Below are 23406 nucleotides of genomic sequence, written 5' to 3'. Positions count from 1 at the left end.
AAGGCTATCCTCGGACACTGCCCGCTCGGGGCGCGGGGGCGGGGTCGGCCATCGCGGGGTGGGGGGGTGGGGGTGTGGTCTTCTCGCGTGAACAAATAGCGTCATCGAAGCGACGGGCCCGGAAGGAAGTAGCGTGCGGAGGGGTGTGGTGGTTTCTGCGGTCGCATTGGGGGTTTCGGCAGAGTACGGAGCGCCTGGAGGGACAGACAGCGTGGTACGCGGCCCGCGCCCCTTTGCGCGCGCGCTGGGCCTCGGTGAGGCCCCCGGGCCGGAGCTGACTGACGAGAGGCCCTCCCGGATCGCCTGCACAGCGTCCTATGTCCCTCGGGAAAGGGCGAGCAAGCCCTTCCCGTCTCGTTCCTGCCCCGCTGTAGCCTCTCGGCGGGGCCGAGCGGGGTCCCCGGGAGGGCTTCGACCCCGCGGCTCCTGAGGGGCCGCGAGACCCTCTCTCTCGGAAGAGGGCGGGGAAGGGGCGCGCGGGGGGGCGGACGGGAGAGGGAAAGGCTTTTTTCCGCCGCTGCCGATCGGTAGCTGGAGGCTGCGAGGGGAACGTCGAAAAGCCTCGCAGACCGACGTCCGCGCCCGAGTTCAGTCAGACCCGGGGGGCAGAGTCCACGCCTCGCGCCTGCGGGCCTCGGGGCGCTCAGAGTCGGGAGCCTCGCTGTCAGTGTGGAGAAGGAGACGGCACCCCCACTCCTGCCTTCTTGCCTGGAGAAATCCCATGGACAGAGGAGCCCGGCGGGCCACGGTCCGTGGGGTCGCAGAGAGTCGGACATGACTGAAGCGACTGAGCACGCAGCGCGCTCTCAGTTACTGTCGTTTCTTCCAGATCATTCGGGGTTCAGGAAATGAGCCTCTGGATGCTCATTCTTTCGCGTCCCGGTGCCTGAATGCTGTCGACCCAGGAGCCCCAGTCTTCCCAGCCTGGGGGACCCCCTAACCGCCCCCTCAAAGTGGGCTGGGAGAACCTGCCAAGTGCAAAGTGCCAGTCAAGCATATGGGCCGGAGCGTGGCTTCATCCTTGCCCAGAGCCCTGTATCTGGCTAGGGCCAAAGGAATAACGGAGAAGGTGGAGGAAAGGCCAGAGAATCCCGCCCTTCTGAACTCTGCTCGCAGGCTGTCTCTGTGGCTCCAGCACCCGAAAGGAGTCAATAATGGTTTCCTTTGAAATGGCAGGCAATTAGGACTGGGAGGCTCTGACCAGAATTACACAGCCGCAACTGCCTGTCACTTGACATCCTCTGTAATTTGGGGCCAACGTAAATGCAGCTGCCTCTTTCCCTGCTGCTAACATGAGTGGCTCCGGTGACAGCCCGTTGGTGTTCACAGGAAGAGAGGGCTGTGTTCTGAACACTGCCCACCTGGCACTGGTTCTTCCCTGGGCCACGGGCTGTGTCTGGAGCCACTGCCTCTTGCAGAAGGTGGAGAGTGTAAATTCCACAGCTGAGGCTCTGGGGTGTCGACTGAGAGCAAGGAGGAAGAGGTGTAGATCTAGCCTGGTGTTCACACTACTACAGGTTGGACGTGAGCCACTTGCAGGAGCTCAGCTTGGGGAGCTACTCTGGCTGCCAGAGCTCTCCTCCCACAAGTCAGGGCACACACATTTTCCTGTATCTTTTCCCCCAGGGTAAGCGTTCTCCGATGGCTCAGTTGGGAGCGGTTGTGGCTGTGGCTGCCAGTTTCTTTTGTGCATCTCTCTTCTCGGCAGTGCACAAGATAGAAGAGGGACATATTGGGGTGTATTACAGGTAAGGCAGTGACAGGGAGAGCCTGCGACTTCCTGTTCGGTGACTCTCTCCTAGTCAATGTGTAACAGATTGTGCTGGCCGGTTGCATTTATATTGTGTTCAATAGGGAAGTCTTCAGACTGAGCTTTGTGCCAGTGACTATGGAAGGGGAATACACTCATGCACGTAAATATATAGAGAAATGTAAATATGAAACTTACTAGTCTGATGCCATGGATGGTAACTGATACACGTGTTAGGTTTAGAGACAAACGTAAAGGCAACCATGCTCCTTGAAGATCATCTCTGAAACAGTTTTCTCCTACTTCCCTGTGGGCATCTTGGTACCACAAGCTCACCTCTGAGGAGTGCCAGTTCTTCATGGCAACTTGAGATATAATTTGGACCTAGGCCTTAAAATTAACATTTCAGGGAAAATGAAAGGGCCTGCAGGTTGATTTGTACCCATCGAGGCAAGCTCTAGGATAGTGGTTCTTAAATAACCTATTCCATCACTTTATTTTGACTGCTCTTTAAAAAAATGTATCTGTGACTTAAATAACATGAAGCAAAGAAACACTTATAAATCTTGGGTTGCTTTCCTTTGAGTAACCTCCATAACCAAGTTTTTGCTTTAAATCTATGTGAACTCCTTCTTATATGCCTCTATGAACTCCTTATTAAAGCCCTTTGATGCTTTTTCTCAGGCTGCCAATAGCAAGTCCTGGAAGTCTGATTGGCTTCCACTCTCCCCTTTAATTGTGTCTTCCCACCATCTGCTTCTATGTCTTCCAAAGTGAGAGTCACTCAGTTGTGTCTGACTCTTTTAGACCCCATGGACTATACAGTCCATTAAATTCTCCAGGCCAGAATACTGGAGTGGGTAGCCTTTCCCTTCTCCAGGGATCTTCCCAACCTAGAATCAAACCCAGGTCTCCCACATTGCAGGTGGACTCTTTACCAGCTGAGCCACCAAGGAAGCATGTCTCCCAAAATGACTTTTAATTCTATTACCATTCACATATAGCATGACTACAAAGGTAACTCCACTGCCCCCAAAAAATATTTAGATGGTTTATAAAGTTTCCTTAAAATTATTCTTTTGGTTGTTTGTGTCACTGAACTCCAACATTAGTATCGTTAATTGGTCACTGTATTAGTGAACTTAACTGACCTTGTGGATTGTCACAAGCTCAACAGATGTGACAAAACACACCTCCTCTCTTAGCTAAGAATCTGCCTGCCAAAGCAGGAGTTGTAAGAGACATGGGTTTGAATCCCTGGTCAGGAAGATACCCTGGAGAAGGAAATAGCACCCCACTCCAGTATTCTTGCCTGGAAAATTCCATGGACAGAGGACCCTGGTGGGCTACAGCCCGTGGGGTTGCAAAGAATCAGGCACAACTAAAGTGACTGAGCATACACACCTCTCTTATCTCAAGTATAGCCAGGGATTCTACTGGCTTTATTCCACTTTGTCTGTGTGCCGTTTTTCTCTCTGCAAAAGCGTGAATAATGGTTTTAGGTTTTACCATCAGGCTTCTTAGACTATTAGGGTCGAGCTGAGAGGAAGAAAAGGATCCGTGGACATGGCTCTGGCACCTGTCCCTCTTTCTTAAATGCTTATGGGGCTGCAGAGAAAGTGGGCCCAACCCATATTGATGTAACAGACATGTCTTTGCTAAACTGAGCCTGCCTCTCTCTTCCTCCACTGCAGAGGTGGTGCCCTGCTGACTTCCACCAGCGGCCCTGGCTTCCATCTCATGCTTCCTTTCATCACATCATATAAGTCTGTGCAGGTATACTGGGCTTGGGGGTGCAGGGTTGGATGACTGCAGATTTGGGGTGGTGATTAATGCATGATTTAGAATGATTTAGCCCTTGGATGAGTGGATAAGTATGATGCCTTTTCAAGGAATTCATTTAGTAGATCATATATATAATACAGATTAAAAAGTCTGAGGCTCCATGAACCATCTACTCTGGAGTTTTACTTAATTGTTGAAATAGCTGAATGGGGTCATTGCCTTGGCCCATCGGTCCCAGGTGGGAATTATGTCTCCACTTCAAGACAGCCAGAGAAGAATCTGTTCTGAATGCATAGAAGGAAAAGTAGGGGGTGTGTGTGTGTGTGTGTGTGTGTGTGTGATAAACCATAGGCTCCCAAGATAGATGGAAATAAAACATGATAATTTTGTTGGTTCTTATTTGAACATGAGCGATGTGAACATAACTTGTGGGGGGTGCGGGTTGTTGAACTTAATGAAGGGAAATGACATCTAAAATAGGGATAGGATTAGCCATGACAGATCTAAAGCCAGGCCGAATTAGACTAGTCATCTTTGAAGTATGTCCAACAAGAGGAATAAGAAGATTTAGAGAATGACTTTTAAACTAACCCAGGAAAGTGTCCTGGGTTACCTCATCAGCATTTGCCCTGTAGGTTTCTTCTGCCATTTGCTATGATTTATGGTTTTCAAAGTGTGTTCATGCATATTATCTCGTTTGAGTCTCCCAGTAATCCTGAGAATGGGCTGAACAGGTTTTACAGGCTGAGGGGTTAAATAATCTGCTGTTTCCAGACTGGTAAATGGAAGAGGTGAATGTAAACAGAGTCGTGGGACTCCTAGTCCAGGGTCCTTTGCACTAAACCATCATTACTCAGCTTGTTTGTATGGTGGTGCATTTACAGCGAAGCTGGGGTGGCACTTTCGCCTGGTTTGGTCTCACACACTGCAAATAAGGAGGATTCAGGGGGGTATTCACATTTAACAGAGGCAAAGCTTAACCCAGATAAGTATTTAAGACCAAGGCCAAGGGATTCCCTAAAGAAGTCACTTTCTTGGTCACTTCTCACCTTACAGCATCTTCTGTCTCTCCTATTTCCAGACCACACTCCAGACAGATGAGGTGAAGAATGTGCCTTGTGGGACAAGGTAAGGTGCCCAGAATCAAGCTGTGAAGACAAATAAGAGGCAGGACCATCTGACTGGCTGCAGTAAGAGACAGTGGAAAGGGACACCCCCCTGGGTGGTTTCACCGAGTTCTCTGCCCCCAAGCTCCCTGTGTTCTGAGTTGAGTAGGTGGTGGAGACAGGTTTGGAAGGGCCTTGAAGGACATGATGAAGGGTTTTAGCAGGTAAATAACTTGATAGAGGAAGATAAATTTAACAGAACTAAATATGGAGAATGTTGGATAGGTGGTAGGAGAAGACTGCAGGGCAGGGAATTGAAAGAGAACCGCTGCAGTGGTCTGATTGAAAAGTCAAGGTGGTCAGAACAGGGACAGAGCAACAAAGTAAACCACACGCTCGGACAGATACAGAATCGGAATTTCCCACAGGATAGCTGGCCTGATCTCATCACAAAGGCTTTGTATTTGGAGGGCTTGGGTCGAAAAAGAGACATAAAGAAATAAGCAATGCAGTGGTGAACCTTGATTAGAGCCTGGTTCCAACAGAACAGCTCCAAAAGATGTTATGGAAACTGTTAGTCATCTTGGACTGCCATAGCGGAATACCATCGCCTGGGTGGCTGAAACAATAGACATTTATTTTTCTCACGGTTGCAGAAGCTCAAAGTTCAAGATCAGGGTGCCAGCAAGGTTGGTTCCTGGCCTGCAGGTGACTGCTTTCCTGTGTCCTCACACGGCCTTTCCGCTGTGCATGTGTGAGGAGAGAAAGAGATCTCTGGTGCCTTTGTCTTCTTCCCTTTACCAGTCCGGTCAGTTTAGGGCCCCATCGTTATAACCTCATTCAACCTTAATCACCTTTGTAAAGGCCCTGTCTCCAAATGCACTCACTTTGGGGGCTCCAGTTTCAGCATGTGGATTTTAGGGCTCACACAAATTCAGTCCATGATGGGAACTTGTGGGAAAAATTAGAGAAGGGCTCGTTAGGTGAAGAGGAATTATCGCTAATTTCCCAGCTTTAGGAATGGTATTTTGACTCTGCAGGGGACTGTCATCGTTCTTAGGTGATTGGTGCTTGCCAAGTGTTAGGGGGAAAGTATCCTGACTGCAGCTTGCTTTGAAATGTTCAGCAAAAAAAAAAGAAAAAGTAGATCAATCAATAGGTAATTGTTCATGATTGTTAAAGTCAGGTGTTGGTATATGAGTGTTGTACTGTTCTTTTCTGTATGTTTGAAAGTATTTTCTAATGAATATTGAAGGTAGGTGGGGAGGGAGCTGAACTAAATGATGGTGAAAACAGTGAGAAACACTGACCAAAACATTCCACGTTTTAAAGTTCTGAGAACTCCGTGACCTTCCTTAGTCTTTTCCCTGCAATTGGTAGCTTTATTCAAAAGTCACTGCAGAGTCAAAACATATGAACTACTCTTCTTGTATCCCAAAAGTTTCACTTTTGTCCTTGTGGAGATGTTTTTAGGAGGTATGATTTCTCAGGAGATTATGATAGAAACTCAGAAGGTCTCCTGCCTTGAGATCCACACACCTGTGACCCCCATGAACCCTCCTCCTTTCCTGCCGAGTCCCACACGCGCACACACACATACATACCACCACCACCCCGGGAGAGGCCCAGTATCCCCAAGCTCAGCACTGACCGCGCTGTCCGCGCTTCCTCCGACAGCGGTGGCGTGATGATCTACTTCGACAGGATCGAGGTGGTGAACTTCCTGGTCCCACACGCAGGTACCTGCTTGCAGTGCACCTCCCCTACCCCCCTTCACCCCCTCCCCGCAGCCCACTCTCCTGGCATCATCCCCGAGTCTCCCCCCACCCAACCTCCGTGTCTGTCGCAGCATCTCGGGAAGGGACAGCCCGTGTGTCTGAGAGCGTGGCGGGTCCGCCCTCCTCACTCTGAACGTCTCCTCCCCCTCAGTGTATGACATAGTGAAGAACTACACAGCCGATTACGACAAGGCCCTCATCTTCAACAAGATCCACCATGAGCTGAACCAATTCTGCAGTGTCCACACGCTTCAGGAGGTCTACATCGAGCTCTTCGGTAAGAAAATCTCTTCAGATGATCACCTGCTGCCTGATTCAGCTGCCCACGGGGCAGGGTGGGTACCGAGGGACCGGAGTGTTGAAGATCCAGTGCCCGGGAAGCAGGCAGTCACATGGGGCACTGCTGGGAAACACGGGTGCCGATGGAAGAAGATGGTGAGAGTGGCTGAGTGTTGGACACGGGAGTCATAGTGAACGAGAGACTCGCTCCTGCCCTGCATCAGACCTGGGATGGAAATATGTGCCCATGTCCCTAAACTTCCTTCTGTAATGAAGAGGGGTCAGTTCCAGAAGAACCTTAGAGAATACCCAGCCCAGCATCCTCCTTTCAACATAAGGATACCAAGGTCCCGAGGGAGAAAGTCCCAGAGCTGGCTGGGAGCAGAGGTGAAGTCCAGACCTCCCTCCTCTGGCTTCTGGCTCCATCCACCTCACCCTGGATGAAGGGCGCCAGGACAGGGTGATGAGAACCACGGGGTTACATTTTTGTTATTGTTTGCTTTAGTGTGTTTGTATTTCCGCCGCACCGCAAGGCATGTGGGATCTTAGTTCCCCAGCCAGGGATCGAACGCACACCCCCCGCACTGGAAACATGCAGTCTCAACCGCCGGGCCTCCAGGGAAGTCCCACGGGGTCACATTTAATTCTAAAAGTGGGACAAGGACTGGAACTACTTGGAGTCCTAGAGCCTGGGTGGGTTTCAGTTGTTGTTAGTGATGGCTTTTACCCTGTGCCCATAGAGAAGAATAGGAAAACGCGTAAAACAGGAAGGACCCACTTTGGTCTTAAGTTGACACTTTCTTTCCTTTTTTCCTGATCAACGAAAACATAGCCTGACTTCAGCAACAATGAAAAGAAGCATTTCAGTAATTGTTATAGCTCATTTGGGGTAAAGCGTTCTGTTAAATTCACTGCTAGGAGTGTTCTAGAAGCCAGGGCTAAAAGCAAATGCACTTTGCAACCAGTGGTACCACTGTTCTTAATGCCAGGACCAGACAGTGGTTTTCCCCAGGAATCTTAATTTAAAGGGCCTGGAGTGAGAATATCCTGTAGACAGAGGTGGAGTCGTTGGCAACACCGGTGATCTTAACTAGGCAAACAGCCTTTTGCCCTGTGTTTCAAATTTGGAAAGTCATCAGAAGCCATTTTAACTTTTCTGCAGAAGAAAATAGGTTTAAATTCACTTTATAGACTTTGAAGTTTCTTCCCACGTTTGGATTTGGTGTGCTGTTTAGAAAAATTCAGTAACTTTGCTATTTTTTTTTACCTCAACCCGATAGAATTTCATAAAATATCATTAATTTTCTCTCTAGCCATCGTTTTAGCACTAGTGCCAGTAAATGAACATTACAAGCATTTGCAACAACAAAAGATCTCTAATTTCTATGAAGAGAGAATTAAGATGTAAAATTGTTCTGCATTAGAAAACTTCTCACTGTCTTGTCTTGCAGATGAACTTGGCAGCACAGTAAAGTAAAGCTTTGTGTACAGAGGAGCTAGGGATTTATGTTTGCGTTGGAATATTTTCCTTTTTGAAGTTCATTCTTGCCAGCAAGCACTGTTTTGCTTAGCGTCCATTTGCATCTGCAAAGGAGAAACTCGCGTCTCTAATCCTGGGTCCTGATAATGAAAAGGTTTTCTCTGCTCCCCTCCTCCCAGTACTCTAGCCCTAACTCAGCTTGATGCAGTGTTTATCACCGCCTACACCGAGGCATCCGTGTTTCCCGTTTGATGAAAGTGTTATCCAGGACTTTGTGTTTACTTAGTTCAGTTCAGTCACTCAGTCGTGTCCAACTCTTTGCGACCCCAGGGACTGCAGCACACCAGGGCTGCCCCGTCCATCACCAACTCCCAGAGTTTACTCACAGTCATGTCCATTGAGTCGGTGATACCATCCAACCATCTTATCCTGTCTTCCCCTTCTCCCACCTTCAATCTTTCCCAGCATCAGGGTCTTTTCCAGTGAGTCAGTTCTTCGCTTAACTTAATCAGTTCTTAACTTAATCAGCGTCTGTCAGCATAACCATCACCCATAAACAACTTGGTCCTGGTGTAAATTTGTTAGTAAGGTATCTTGTAAAATATTTCCTCTAGATTTTCCTGGAAAGTTACTAGCCCAGGGCCATGGGTGTCTTCCTTGACTCAGATAGAATTTAATCTGAGAAACAACCATGTTATTAGCTTATGGAGGGTATGAGCTATTTCCCTTAAAGTTTGGCCAGTCTCTTATTTAAAATAGAAAATATGGAATGTTATGTTCATCTCTAGCCGTCAAATTGTTACACCCATGTCAAGTGTGAGGTGCTGCCCTTACGGGCATTTCTGCCTCAGTGCTGAGAGGCTGGTGGGAGTTAGACTTGCTGTTCCTCAAAGGCTCCTGGACCAAGGATGGCCACGTAAAGCAGCTGGCCGCTGACAATAAAGGAGATGGTTTCATGTAGGTGTCCCAGGCTGGTTTCAGGGCGTCCTTTTCTCAGGGCCCTTCAAGGAGCTTATTGAGGATCTTGTGGGTGGGGGCAGGGAAGGGAAGGCCCAGGCCAACGTTGACAGCCTGTTCTGGGTCACAGCTAGAGCGGTGATCAGTTACAGGTCTTCTGACACTTAGCCATAAAATGACTCACAGACAGAAGAATCAGAACCAAGGCAAACAACACATCAAAAGACTCAGGCTCAGGACTTCCCTGGCAGTCCAATGGTTAAGACTACGCTTTCAGGGCAGGAGGCGTGGGTTTGATCCCTGGTCAGGGAACTAAGATCCCACAAGCTGAGTGGCTCAGCCAAAAAAAAAATTTTTTTTTTTTTAATGTTTAAAAAAAAGACTCAGACTCCTTTCCAGAACTGTAATGGTCCTTTTCCCCTTGACTGATGGAGTTCCTGATGGAATTAGTCTTCCTTGGGGCCTCTTTTGATGTCAGAGTCTGTTTTTGTTTTAGAAATTTATTAATAGATGTAGTGTGTTTGACTCCTTTCAAAATACCTGACGTGACCGTCCCACCTTCCTTCTTTGTGAAAGATGGGCGGCCACCTTCTCTGGCTGCTGTCTGTAGGGAAGGGCCGCTTCCTGACTCAAGAAATGTGCTGGAGTTGTTGTTTGTTCTTTTAAAGCTCGGTTCCCTTCTGGGCGAGGTTGATGTTTTCTTGAGGCCGCAGGGAAAGGACACTCCCATCTGGCCACATAGCGGGCCCAGTGGGTGTCCGCCGTGAGAGTCTTCCAGGGAGTCTTCAGACGTTTGAGCTCTGATGAGCGCTCTGCCTCCGGAAGAGCTTTGGCCCGTTGGGTACATTCCTGAGCTGGTGTCTTGCCTTGCTCTCTACCCCATGCGTCCCTCCACCCTGCCTAGAAAGCATCTCAGCTCCGTGTTCTGTCTGTCTTGATTCCAGATCAGATTGATGAAAATCTCAAACTGGCTCTGCAACAAGACCTGACCTCCATGGCCCCTGGGCTCGTCATCCAAGTGAGCACCACCCTGGTGGGACACCCCCCACCCCGCCCCCGCCCCCAGGAAGGCACAGCCCCTCTTCCAGAGGATGTCCTGTCTGTGCAGGAAGACCAAGGACCCGTGGGAGCTGGTCCTTGCGCACCCCCATGCCCCCATCAGATGCTGTATTTCTCTCTCTCCAGGCTGTGCGGGTGACAAAGCCCAACATCCCAGAAGCCATCCGCAGGAACTATGAGCTGATGTGAGTGGGCCCCGCGCCTAGGCGGAAGCACCGCCCTGCCCACCTCCTGCTCATCCCATCCCAGGGCTGACCAAGCCGTGGCGCGCGTGTGGTCCTCTCTGGAGTATCTGTGCAGCCGTCGCCCTGAAGACAGGGCAGGCGTGTCAGGCCGCTCACCTGGGCTCCGTGACCAGAAGGCACGGACGCTCTTCAGAGGGTCAGGGAGTCTTGTGCTCCCTTCACGGCTCACGCCAGAGAGGACGGGAAGGCGACTGAGTGGGCAGGCAGGTGCCTGTCACTCAAGTCAGTTATGCTTTATTGCTCACAAGTGGGTTTTGAAGGAGAAGGCTAGCCGTGTTACTGTCTGCAGCACATTCGCCTTCACCTGGGACCTAAGGAGCCTTCCAGGGCCTTCTCTGGCAGTCAGTGGTTAAGACTGCACTTCCAGGGCAGGGGCTGTGGGTTCAATCCCTGGTCAGGGGACTAAGATTCCATATGCCATTCGGCACAGGCAGATTTACAAACAAGACCAGACCTCCCGAGGGTGGAAGGAATGACAGCTTACCTCTCACAACAGGGCAGGGGGCTTGGCTTCCCGGGGGCCAGGAAAGTTCCGAGGAAGCTCGTCCCCAGTGGCCTCACAGCTGCACACTTTTCTCCCCTTCAGGGAAAGCGAGAAGACTAAGCTCCTGATCGCAGCCCAGAAGCAGAAGGTGGTAGAGAAGGAAGCCGAGACAGAGCGGAAGAAGGCCCTCATTGGTCTGACTGTGCTTTTGCGGTCCAGGCGACAGAGGGGCTGGCGGGGTGGGGAGGGCAATTCAGGAAGCCTGGGACACGGTCCCCCGAAGCCTTGCCTCACACAGGAGCAGCCTTCGTCCCCCGGGAGCAGAGCTGAAATTGTCAGATCGTGGCCGAGGGTCGAGCTTTGTGTTTCCACAAGCCTCTTAAATGAAAGGAGCCCTTCTGCTAACCCTTCATGTACAAAGACAGTAGCACTGATGAGCCCTTACAATGAGCCTCGGACTTTTCTAAACACTTGTGTGCAATTCATCCCGCTCCTCACCCCCCCTCCCCTTCCCTGGGTGAGGAAGCCACTGTCTGTAACCTACTCTCACTGAGCTGAAGCTCAGAGAGGCTGAACTACTGCCCAGGGTCCCATGGCAGGGGAGCGAGGGAAATGGGGTTCAAATCCAGGGGCTCACCTCCCAGCCCTGGCTTCTCCACCACTGCTCCAGACTGCCAGCCACGGCCCTGGCCACTTCCGAAAGTGCAGTGGCAGGAGGGAACTCGCCCCTTAACCCGTAAAATATCCCTTTGGAAGGAACACCCTGTGACTTACAAGAGAGGTCGGGGCCGGCTCCTCACTTATATCAGAGAAGTAACTCCCTCCTGGGGCCGGGCACCCCCACTCACTGTCTTGCACTGATACAAGGGCCTGTGCTCCTTAGGGTGTCCCACCCCTGCCCGGGGGACCTGCATGACTGCCCTCTGGGCCAGTGGCCCTTCACCTGGGCCCACCCACTGCCCTGCCTCAGGGCCTCAGGTCGGGTGAAAGGTGCACACTTTTGAAATATCAGAACTCTGAGGCTTTTCTCCACACAGAGGCAGAGAAGGTGGCGCAGGTGGCCGAAATCACCTTTGGGCAGAAGGTGATGGAGAAGGAGACAGAGAAGAGGATCTCAGAGATTGAAGGTGAGCAAGCCCGAAATCCCTGCCCCCTCCTTCCTCAGACCCTGCCATGCGGCCGGGCCCGGGAGGCCTTTCCTTTGCCCTGCCTTCTCTGTTCTCAGACGTCACGGGTTCTTTGGAACATCCCTCGTTCTCTGTGCTCTGATTCAAGTTTTGGGGAGATGCAGGCCAGTGTGGGATTAATTTTCCACTTCAGTCATTCATCAGATTTGACTTGGATGCCTTCAGGACTCTTCCGCTGGGCTGGGCTTCGGAAAAAGGGGAAGCACGTGGTCCTGGCTGTCCTGGGCCCCGAAGTCTGGCCCGGAAGTAAACCAGGAAGCCAGGGCGGAGCAGCAGCCCACTCCCCCGCCTCTCCCGCCTGCCCCGCCCCCTCGTCCCAGAGGCCTGTGAACCCTCTCGCTTTGGCCTCTCGGGTCCCTGTGAATGTTAAGTCAGGTGTGAAGAAGACACCTGTCAACACCAGTATCACAGGCTGGAAAAAGGTGTTTCCTTGCTGGCTTTTCTGGTGTCACTCACCTTCAGGCCCCTGCCCTCAGCCCTCCGCTCATCCTACAACCCACCTCCTCCTCGAGCAAACTGTAGGCCGAAAACGACCTCAGGGCCCAGCCCCAGGCTCCACAGCTCGGTGCCCAGTTACACTCCTGACCTGCCCTGTTGGGCTTAGCGGGCCCACGGAGGAGCCAGTGAGGATTTTATGGATCAGTGCTTCCTCACTGGGAGCTTTTAGCCGAGCGGCACGTTTTTTGTTTCTCGTAAACACAAGGCACCAGGTGCTAAGGCAGTTGAGTTGGCCGCTTGCTCCCCGGCCGCCCTGCAGGCCCCCACCACCCGGGGCCCTGCTGAGGCTGCACAGTGAGAACCCACCTTGCTTCCCGGGTTGTGGTCCAGGTGTTGCTCACATGAGGTTGGCCTCACCCCCAAGGACAGGGAGGAAATACCAACAACTTTGTATCAGTTCTTGACCGAAAGCTGGTCTCAGCAGATTAAGGAAGGGGATTGTTTACCTAGTAGAAGCTTAAATCATTCTTAGTCCAAATAGGTGTTAGTCTGGACCATGGCCTGTAATTGTTTTTGAATCGGGCCAGCTTAACCAGTGCTAGAGCCTTTCTGAAATAACTGATGGAAATGAAGAGAGAGATGAAGTTGGAAACGAGCTGTGCTGTTTTGTTTACGCCAGTCGGTTTCAGGGCAGCTCCACCTCAGGCCACATCCAGAACCTTCTGGCTTCTCTGGCTCTTGCTGTGTGGCACAGGGGGAGAGGGCCAGGGCAGAGAGCTCAGAGACAGGAGGCTGAGGCCATGTCCCAGCCCTCTCCTCCCCGGCCCCAGAAGGGGTAAGCAGGTGGAAAGAGGATGTGTGTTTCTATGACGCCATCAGAGAAGCCGCTGCCAGGCACAGCGACAGGCTTGCACGTGGTCAGCCAGTCCCTGCCACGGGAGACGCTGGCACAGCACTTTTGCATCCTGGTCAATTTTCACAACTTGCGAAATAGGAGAAAATACCTTTTCCCCAGTTTCGTAAATAAGAGGATCAGAGCCCAGAGAAACCAGAGCAGTGTGCCCGGGATCACGGGGCCAGCCGGGCGAAGTTGCGGGGACCTGCTTTCTGATGGCCTCTGTGCCCTGATTCTCTGCGTTCTCTCCTTAAGATGCTGCGTTCCTGGCCCGGGAGAAGGCCAAGGCAGACGCCGAGTGCTACACTGCCATGAAAATAGCCGAAGCAAATAAGGTAAAGGGCCAGTGCTGCCTGGCGAAGAGAAAGTGTACATGTTTGCAGGAGACCACTGCCTCCCCAGCCTGGCCGTAATCGAGGGCTCCTGTGCCCTGTGGGCAGGGCCTTCCCTTTCCCTTGGACCCTGATAGAAGTTTAATTGTGGTGATTTTTAAAAAATATTCATTTATTTGACTGCATCAGGCCTAAGTTGCAGCGCTCAGGCTCGGTTGTTGCCATGCGTGGGCTTTGTTGCCCCGCAGTGTGTGGGATCTTAGTTCCCTGACAGGGATCGAACCCCATGCCCCCTCATCCCCATTGGAAGGCAGATTCTTAACCACTGGACCATCAGGGAACTCCTTAATTTTGCTGTTAAACACAGAAATTGCTAAAATTCTCACAGTTCTTACCTTGAATACCTGAGATTCACGCTCTCCCAGAGTAGTGGTTATACAATGGTTGTTCAGTCACTCAGTCATATCCAACTCTTTGCAACCCCAAGGACTCCAGCACACCAGGCTTCCCTGTCCCATTATCTCCCAGAGTTTGTTCAAACTCATGTCCACTGAATCAGTGATTCCATCCAACCATCTCATCCTCTGTCGCCCCCTTCTCCTCCTGCCCTCAGTCTTTCCCAGCATCAGGGTCTTTACGTGGTTACTAATATAACAGGGAGACCAGGGAGAGGAGACGGGGTGTGGTTCTCACAGAGACACTCTCCCTGAGAAAAGTCAAGGGATGGCCCCCAAGGCTTTTCCCTGATCTGGCCTCACCACCGTCGTCTTTGCTGTTTTTGCTTCCAGCTGAAGCTGACCCCTGAGTATCTGCAGCTGATGAAGTACAAGGCCATTGCTTCCAACAGCAAGATTTACTTTGGCAAAGACATCCCTAACATGTTCATGGACTCTGCGGGCGGCGTGGGCAAGCAGTTTGAAGGACTGGCTGACAAGCTGAGCTTTGTCTTGGAAGATGAGCCCATGGAGGCAGACTCCGAGAACTGAGTGTTTCCGTCCGCAGCCTCCAGTGGCACTGGAGAGAGATCTTTATTTTTTAACGAGGAGCCAGGATGTCCCCTCCCTTCCACGCTACCTTCTTTGACTCTCTTCCACATACCGTGGTGAAAAAAAGAAGAAACGGACCTAAATCTATTTTCCTTCCTGGGAAGGGCAGGGCAGGGACTGATGAACTGGGGTTTTATTCAGGTAAGTAGGTTACATGACTTAGGTTAAGCGACTTAGGTTAAGCTTTGGAAAAGGTGGGTTAGAGCTCTGACCTCCAGGCACTGATTTTTGTCCTTCTGAGGCTGGCTTAATTAGGGATGCTATCAACAAGAAGTGGGAGAAATGCAGGAGGTCACCTCCAGGTCTGCCCTGGAGTGGGAAAAGGCAGCAAAGCCGTCGCGAGCCACCTCCACAGTGAGAGATGCCCATGGGTGAGGCCCAGCTCCTGAGCAAACACGTGCTTGTGAGTTTGCCAGCAGAGAGTAGAGAGGCGGACTTGAAGGATGTTGGCTCTCCTGGCGTTTCTGGCCAAGTGTCCGTGAGTCACCACCCAGGGGCACTTCCTCAGGCTCTGGTGAGGGTGATCTGGTGCTAGCTTTGCAAGCTTTTCTACACACCACCCTCTCTGCCCCAGAGCATGGTGGCTTCTGACCTCATTTCTGAGTCAAGATTTGGCCACCACCCCCAGTTCTTTTTAAAACTTTTCACCTATTCCGTGATTTGGTTTTGTTTTTTTTCTCTACATGTTCATTGGTTCCACTCAGTATCAAGAAGGCAGGAACAAAGAACTCTCCAGTGTCTTAAAAGCTACTGAAGTGGGACCACAATACCCGTTCGCCTCTGTGGTCCCTGCTTGGCAAACAGTATCTGTTCCTTGAGATCAAGTGTCTTTTTATTGTTGTGGATATTCTGCGTTGAAGAGCTCCTCTGGGTGAGAAGGATGGGTTGTCCAAAAGCTGTCCCAGTCTCAGCATCTATGACTTGTGCTGAGAGTTCATCTGATACGGTGATAAGAGGGAGCCTGTTCTCTGAGCAACTTGTGTCTTTAGATCAAGGGTTCAGGGGTCACAGAGAGATAGCTGTTTGGGTTCGAGTCAAGAGTTCCTGCCCGAGTCCCTGTGTCAGAAGGGCCACATCAGAATCCACTCAAATGTGTTTTCATTACTAATTTGGGGATTTGGTTGAGGGAGCACAAACCAGAAACAGAGGTTTCCTCGCGTTCTGGAGTTGGAGTTGGGCGGGGTCGTGCACCAGTTCACCAAGTGGAGGGCAGCTGCTGGACTGAGCTTGCAAGCCTGTTGATTTCGTCCAGGACAAGCCCTGGCTTAGGATTTGTTACTAGCTGCCCCACCCCACACCAGAAGAAGCTCCCACTGTGCCCCCCTCCTCTTGGTGGAACATGGTGATGATATCTGGGACAGATTTCCATGTCATTGTTGACCCCACACCCAGACTTCTGATTTATTGGATGGTCCCAAAAGCCGGGAATTGGGGGAGCATTCGGCCGGCCTAAGAAGACACAAAGGGTTAACTTGTCTTAATTTAAATGTTGCCCTTCTCTGTTCTAATTTCTGGAACTTTGAATTCTCAAACCACCAGTCCTGGTCACACTTTGAGCGGGAATCCAAAATGTCCGAGGAGTGATGGATGTTAATGTGTTCAGGCGTCTTTGCAGAAGGCAGTTAGTCTCCTAAGACCAACACAAAACATCCATCATTAAGATATACTCACCCTCACTTCAGTGCCATGAATCACCTGTCAGGAGCACCGTGTCACATCCAGCATCCCTGACTTACATATTTTTCTGCTCTGAGACTGGCTGCCTAAGCTCAGAGAACACTTCTTTTCAATGGGATACGCAGCATGGACATCTCAGCCTGTCCGAAAGCACGCTTGCTGGGGTGGTTAGACAGAACACCGCTCTAACACTAGCGTCCCATGATGGCCTGTCCCTTGCACTACACAGGAGCGCCTCAGTGAAGTCCTGCTACCCCTGCCCCTCAATGTCAATGTCCTTCTTCTGTAAGCAAAAATACAAGTATTGTAGTTCCCATTCGCTTAATTCCAATGGTTGTCTGTACCTGCCTGAATAGGAAAATCATGGGAATGGGCTGTTGCCTTGGCTTGGGACAACTAACCAGTCTGTCTGTGTGATTTCGTTTTGGTAATGCTTACTAGAGAACCTGATGTGAAAACATTTGAATTCTAAACATGTAAAATATGACAGCCTGCCATTTGGCAGGCAGTAAACTCATGGCTGCTATTGATAAATGGAACCTCTATCAAAATAAGGAACTGTTTCTAAAATTCAGCTTTTGTAGGATTTTCCAAGGAAAAGTCACCTTGGTTGAATGTTTCTCACTCATTAAACTTTGCAGAAATGATCCATATTCAGTACCTGTTTTTAATCACTTTTTAAATATCAGGACAGAATGAAAGGAAGCCACAGTTTGTTAATTTTCATCTGACTAAATCTGGAGGGATCTGTGATCATAATAAATTGAGGGGAGGGCAGAAATTACTGGAAGAACTTTAGCAATATAGTCATTCCTCTGTATCCATAGGGGACTGGGAGCCCCGAGGATACCAAAATCTGTGGGTGCTCAAATCCCTTATATAAAACGGTGTCGTACAACCACCCTCCGTACCCATGAATCCACAGCTACAAAGGGCTGACTGTATTGATCCAAAAAAAAAAGAAAGTGGATTTTTTAAAATGATCTGTTGCAGTTTGTGGGTCTCTGTATCTTTCAACACATAACTTCACCATTTATAGAGTAAATGGTGGAAGTGAGATCGGCGTATTTACTGACTTACCCAGGTTTGAGGATAAGTGAATCCTGACTAGTGGCTTGTCCACCAACCACTGATGCTTTAGTTCTGTTCAGCAGGTTCTAGTCACGGCTTCTGTTGTTGCCTTTTAAAAGAAGTGATAGCCAGTCACTTTGTATTTTCATTCCTCTCTATTTCTGCTTTTGAGCAAGCTGATAATTGAATGGTCAAAACCAATTCTACTGGCAGAGAGCCCTGAGGACTGAATGACCCTCTTTGTAACTGAGAAATGATTCCTGTTATATTAATCATTCTACAAACAATATGCTGGATTCATTTGCCCTGGGTTGATAGATGGAGGAACTCTTTTGGACAACCCTAAAGCTGTGATTTTATGTGTTAGTTTTATTTTCAGTCTTGCTAAATAAAATGAGTCTTTGTATTTATTTTTCTTTTATTACAGTGAAATTTAGCAGTAGCAGGTATTAGGCTAGGAGATACAGAGATAAAGCATCTCTGCCTAGTGAGTTAAGTCATGACCCCAAAATATATTCTGATGAATATCTATTCCCATTATCAATGTAGAAATAATAAACACAGCTCATTTATGAAAATGGCGTCATTGTACAACACAGGAGAACAACCAGTATTTTTAAATGAATGTGAATGGAGCATAGCCTTTGAAAATTGTGAATCACTTATCCTACACACCTGTGGCAAGTAACACTGGCCAACAACTACAAGTTGCAGCGGTAACTTCCCTGGTGGTCCAGTGGTGAGAACTCCCCAAGTTCCCACTGCAGGGGGCCTGGGTTGAATTCCTGGTCAGGGAACTAAGATCCCACATGACATGCTGAGAGTCCAAAAAAAAAAGGTTGCATCATGGTCAGTTGGTATTCTCTAGCTCCTCAGAGACCAAAGAAGAGGAAATTGGCTCACAGAATAGAGCATTTTAAAAGATTTTACTGAAGACTGGCTAAAATTGGAAAGTGTCAGACACACAACTTAGCAACTGAACAACAACAAAATGTGAAACGGAGAAGCAGTCATCTGCACATAGGAATCAAGTCCAGAGATTAACACGGACAGCGTTGTCTTCTCTGATGGCCTGAGAAACTGGGGCCATTCTCTGCTGTTTGGGATGGTTTAAATGTCCACCTCGCCATAGGAAAGACCACATGGTCTCTCAAGGTCCTCCCCACGCCTCGGGTTCTAGAGTCTGTATTGCCATTTCAAAAGCCAAGTGTGACAACGTGTTTGCTGAGGGGTTGCTGTCACGGCTTCTCTCACTGAATTCATTTAAACTGGAACACGGGCATTATTTGTCCATTTCTCTTCAGTGTCAAGTAACCAGGCAACAACTTTTTTTATTATGTTATCTTTTTTTTTAAATCCTCCCAAAAGAACCACAGTAAACTCAAAGGGAAACAATTTAAAAATCCATAAGTGTTTTTTCCCCCACAATTCAGGGCCTTAGACTACAGAGGTGAATGTTTTAAAAGCTTGATGGCATTTATGGTGAGAACGTGTACTAGATTTTTAGAAAGTTGTTTATAAAACCTGTTTCTCTGGGTATTTGATTTTCTGATCTCTTTTCCTCTTTGTCCTTGCAAACCGCTGGAGTGATTTAAAGACAGTTACTGGTGATGAGGTGACTTTCAAGGATCACATAGTAGGGAAAGATGAAAGGTTAAATTAGATGGTCGATGTCCCAAAAAGAGGAAGAGAAGAAATGGAAAAAAAAAAGGAGGAAAAGTTGGAATAAAATTCACTCAAAAGTACAGCTGGTTTTTTTTTTTTTTTAAGGAAACGATAATGAGACTGGAATCCTCGTTTGTCTTTACAATCTTTTTTTGTCTTTACTTCTGTTTTTATAAGGTCACAAAATGTTAGAGATGAAAAGTCCCTTAGAAATGAATCTGCAAGAAATCCTGCCCTACTCACCTTGGTCTCCTCCAGTTTCTCTACAGAGAACATGTCTCAGTAAAGGTTGTCTAATGGATAAGGTGTAGGGGCGAGACACGTGTTCATTGAGCACTCGCTTGGAGGGGCACTCTGCTAAGCTTGTGTCATGGGTCACCTTGACTGGTCCTGACAGCAGCTCTGAAGACGAGACGGACTCTGTTTTATCCACAAAAAACTGAGAAGTTCAGTTGCTTACCCAAGATCACAGTTTAGTGATGAAACCAAGATTCAACTTGGGTCAGCCTTGTGCCGCTGCCACCCAGTCTCGCCACCACTCTCCTCATTAACTCCAAAGTTTAAATCACTCTTCTGATACTTTTGGGGGAGCCACATTCACATACATCATTGAGGTGGGGAGGCTGACCTTGCAGTTCAAAGACCCGACCTATTAACTGAAGATTCTTCTACTTATTGTCATAATGACCTCTCACCCGGTCTGTTGAGTATTTATGGTTTTTAAAATGTTTTCTAAAAAGCATATCTTCAACTTCCATGGTGGTGCAGTGGTTAAGAATCCACTTTGCTACGCAGGGTGGTTCAATCCCCAGTCAGGGAACAAAGATCCCACATGGTGCATGCCAACTAAGCTCACAGACCACCATGAAGACCCAGAACATCCCCCCAAAATTTTGTAATAAAAAGCATATCCATTTTAGTGTGTTATGCTCACCCAATCCTTCCTCCATACAACCCTTCACCATAACCCTCATCACTGTTTAATCTTGCTCCTCCCACCACTGACTGCTGGCTAGCACCTTCCAACTTTGCATCTCTACAACAAGCATCTATGAGTATATTCACACCGTGAAGGGCTAGTCATGTTTTAATTTTTATCACTCTGGCAGGAGGAGAAATTATTAAGTCCAGAGACATGTTACTTGAACACAATTACTGCAACCTCAGTTTACAGAAAACCCAGTTTTGTGTACCTGGTAAATGGAAACTTCCCCAAAAGAAGTCCTTGATGACAAGGACCCTGGGTTTTGTTCAAAGTAATTTTCCCAGAGCAGACGTGAAACTATCTTAGTCTCCCAGGGTCCAGGAAGACAGTGAGAGAAGAATGAACGTTGCCCTTTCTTTCCAGAAGGCTCAAAGTAAGCCCAGTCACAAGACAACCTGGAGAGCAAATTTTAGACCCTTCTCCAACAAAATAGCATCTCATTCATTAAGCTGAATTAACATTTGAGAATCTTTCAACAGTCCAGCCATACAGCCAAGAGTATTTTCCTTAACAAAATCCATCTCTTTCTACTTGCCCAAAGCACCTAGCGTTTCATCATCCAACTACTAAACTTAGTATTTTATGGAGTCAACTTCTGTGTTACTTGGTGCCTCATCCTGTCTGTGACTTTCATATGGCCCAGATGTGGACACACAGACCTAAGAACAGGCTGAATGTGTGTGGGGCCCAGGCTGGACTGTCTGAAGCTGTCTGGGCCCTCCTCCCAGAAGCTGGCTCCTGCCACTGGGGAGACTGCGGTGTGGACAGTCAGATCTGAGCCATAAAGTCCTAACTACACACTGCGATTTGTAAATCAAGTACAGTAAGAAAGAATACAAACATCTCATTTTCTATTGATTACATATTGAAACCTTACTTTGGATTTACTGGACTATGTAAAATGTATCGACTTAAAAAGATGCACAGAGTGAGAGTTGCCAGTTAAGTTTTGTTTGAGGCAAAATGGGAGGCATTAGCTCTGCGAGACTGCTCTAGAGAGGTATCTGAAGTGCTGCCTCCCGGACTACAGTCCACATTTTGCCCCAAACAAAACTTAACTCGCAACTCTCACGTTGTGCATCTTTTTTTAAGTCAACAGTTAGGGCAACCGACAAAGCGACCCAGAGTGGACTTCCTTCCTTGGCCTGGACTCCACAAGGAACTGGAGCTTTGGTTCCAGCAGCGGCCCCTTGCGCCCATCCGCCTCCTCAGGGAATCCGTACAAATTTGGGGAAGTCTCTCCTGGTTCTCAAATCTCACATATCGGTTGAGATGCTGAGTTTCATTTGGCAGTGAAGCAGGTTACCGCCCCCTCCCAGTTGGAAAGATATGGGGGAGCGGGGAGCCGGTGAAACATCCGGGGCTTACCCACTCATGGTCTAGACATGAGTGCGGCTCGGTTGAAAGATACCGAGAAATTCCCACCCAGTGGAAAGGTACTGCTTGGGAGGTGGCTGAAAGATGCCAGGTGAATTACCCACCCAGTGGAAAAGTACTGGGTGTGTGTATGGGGGAGGGGGTTGCTCGACTGAAAAAAAAATCGAGGAATACCCAGGGCTCAGCTGAAAGATGCTGAGGTCACTCCTTTGTAGGGGACTAACTGGTCTTGGCTGAGTAGTGAGATAAGAAGCTGATCTGATTACCTCAATTCGACTGCCTTTATAGAATCTGTCGGGATACAAATGAGAATGTATGAGAGCTTTGCTGTGAAAAAAAGGAACAAGGCTCCTCTTGGCTGGTTGCGCTTTTCTCAGGAGACTGAGAAATTTATGGGGATGGTGGAGGCCTAGTCCTCATATCATGCAGTGGTCCCATAAGGAAACCCACTCACTAAACTACTTGCTCGTCCAGGGGTGACACATAAGAACTGATCATCCAGCCATCTGAGCAGCCACAGTGGTCTTAGACTGCTGGAGGCAGAATCGAGACATGTAAGACGGCAGAAACGACTCTGGAGTGACTCCTGGGGGAGTTAAGCTCACAAGAAGCACACAGGCCCACTACACAATTTCATTAGTGACTTTTATCCCGATCAACTTAAAGTGGGAAACAGGATCTCTCAAAAACAGAAACGAGGGGCATCAGAAAACCAACCACTGACTAACACTCCAACCAGATTCACATGCAATACATATGGTGTGCATACTTGCAAGTACCTAGTTAACCAGGGAAATTATACCTAAAAGAGATCTCAACCTAAAATGGCTAAATTGGGGCTCTTTTGATATCTCAAAATTGATACTTTAGTGCACACAATTAGAAACGGCTGGCCCTGCTTACCTTGACTGATATCTAGAAGTTGCTAAGAGGAAATGATAGAGTAACATTTTTGAAGGAAACCAACTTCCCCTGTAGCTCAGCAGAAAAGGCTTGGCCTGCAATGCAGGCGATCCAGAAGTCATGGGTTCGATCTCCACATCAAGAAGATCCCCTGGAGGAGGTTATTGACAAAAAAAAAAATGTACAACTTGAGAGTTACAAGTTAAGTTTTATTTGGGGCAAAATGAGGACTGCAGCCGGAGAAGCAGCAGCTCAGATAGCTCTGAGAGACTGCTCCAAAGTGGCAATGGGGGAAAGTCAATTATATAAGGTTTTGGTGAAGGGGGAGTTTAATACCATGAAGCACTCATTTTACGAAAGGTTTTTTTTTTTTAGTCATGAGGGTCTGATGTCACTATGAAGGAATTCAGTGCTTCTCTAGATATGAGACGATGAAAGGATTGAGATCATAAAATCTGTTACGAAAAACAGGCAACTATTTAAAGACCTGTCCCACCAGATTCCCTGGAGCACAGAGTGCCTAAACTCCACCCTGAACTCCCTCCAGGGTTGTTGAAGGTCAACAGCTGTAGCAGCATGAGGTTCAATCTCCTTAGAAGCAGATGGCAAACACCTTTTTTCACTCGTTGGCAATGCTCTTGCTGCTGCTGCTGCTGCTAAGTCACTTCAGTCGTGTCCAACTCTGTGCGACCCCTAAGATGGCAGCCCACCAGGCTCCTCTGTCCCTGGGATTCTCCAGGCAAGAACACTGGAGTGGGTTGCCATTTCCTTCACCAATGCATGAAAGTGAAAGTGAAGTTGCCCAATTGTGTCTGACTCTTAGTGACCCCATGGACTGCAGCCTACCAGGCTCCTCCGTCCATGGGATTTTCCAGGCAAGAGTACTGGAGTGGGGTGCCATTGCCTT

The 23406-nt window shown here is 48.8% G+C and overlaps 1 protein-coding gene across 4 annotated transcripts; it reads left to right on the top strand.

Annotated features, from left to right (window-relative positions):
- Positions 1-104: 104 nt before the first annotated feature.
- Positions 105-17145, top strand: ERLIN2 (ER lipid raft associated 2). Of its 4 annotated transcripts, none has more exons than XM_005906108.3 (12): positions 105-214; positions 1627-1748; positions 3445-3526; positions 4617-4663; positions 6319-6380; positions 6571-6696; positions 10080-10153; positions 10321-10379; positions 11026-11117; positions 11961-12050; positions 13699-13778; positions 14564-17145. In XM_005906108.3, the coding sequence occupies exons 2-12, from the start codon at positions 1642-1644 to the stop codon at positions 14759-14761; spliced, it is 1017 nt and encodes a 338-aa protein (XP_005906170.1). In that variant the 5' UTR covers positions 105-214; positions 1627-1641; the 3' UTR covers positions 14762-17145. The 4 variants fall into 4 exon arrangements, with proteins under 4 accessions (XP_005906170.1, XP_070220499.1, XP_070220498.1 ...); XM_070364398.1 differs by having other exon boundaries at positions 126-254; XM_070364397.1 differs by lacking the exon at positions 105-214 and adding an exon at positions 280-748.
- The last annotated feature ends 6261 nt before the right edge of the window (positions 17146-23406 follow it).

The sequence above is a fragment of the Bos mutus genome, chromosome 27 (genome assembly GCF_027580195.1).
Source record: "Bos mutus isolate GX-2022 chromosome 27, NWIPB_WYAK_1.1, whole genome shotgun sequence".
NCBI lineage: Eukaryota > Metazoa > Chordata > Mammalia > Artiodactyla > Bovidae > Bos > Bos mutus.
Note: the sequence above shows the minus strand (reverse complement) of the source record. Positions and strands in the feature narration are given on the sequence as shown.

Bases quoted from the DNA above. Each gene is read 5' to 3' on its own strand.
- ERLIN2 (XM_070364396.1), top strand. From the start codon at position 1,293: ATGAGTGGCTCCGGTGACAGCCCGTTGGTGTTCACAGGAAGAGAGGGC. The intron at 6,697-10,079 runs GTAAGAAAATCT...TCTTGATTCCAG, and splicing joins GGTCTACATCGAGCTCTTCG to ATCAGATTGATGAAAATCTC. The intron at 12,051-13,698 runs GTGAGCAAGCCC...TCTCTCCTTAAG, and splicing joins GAGGATCTCAGAGATTGAAG to ATGCTGCGTTCCTGGCCCGG.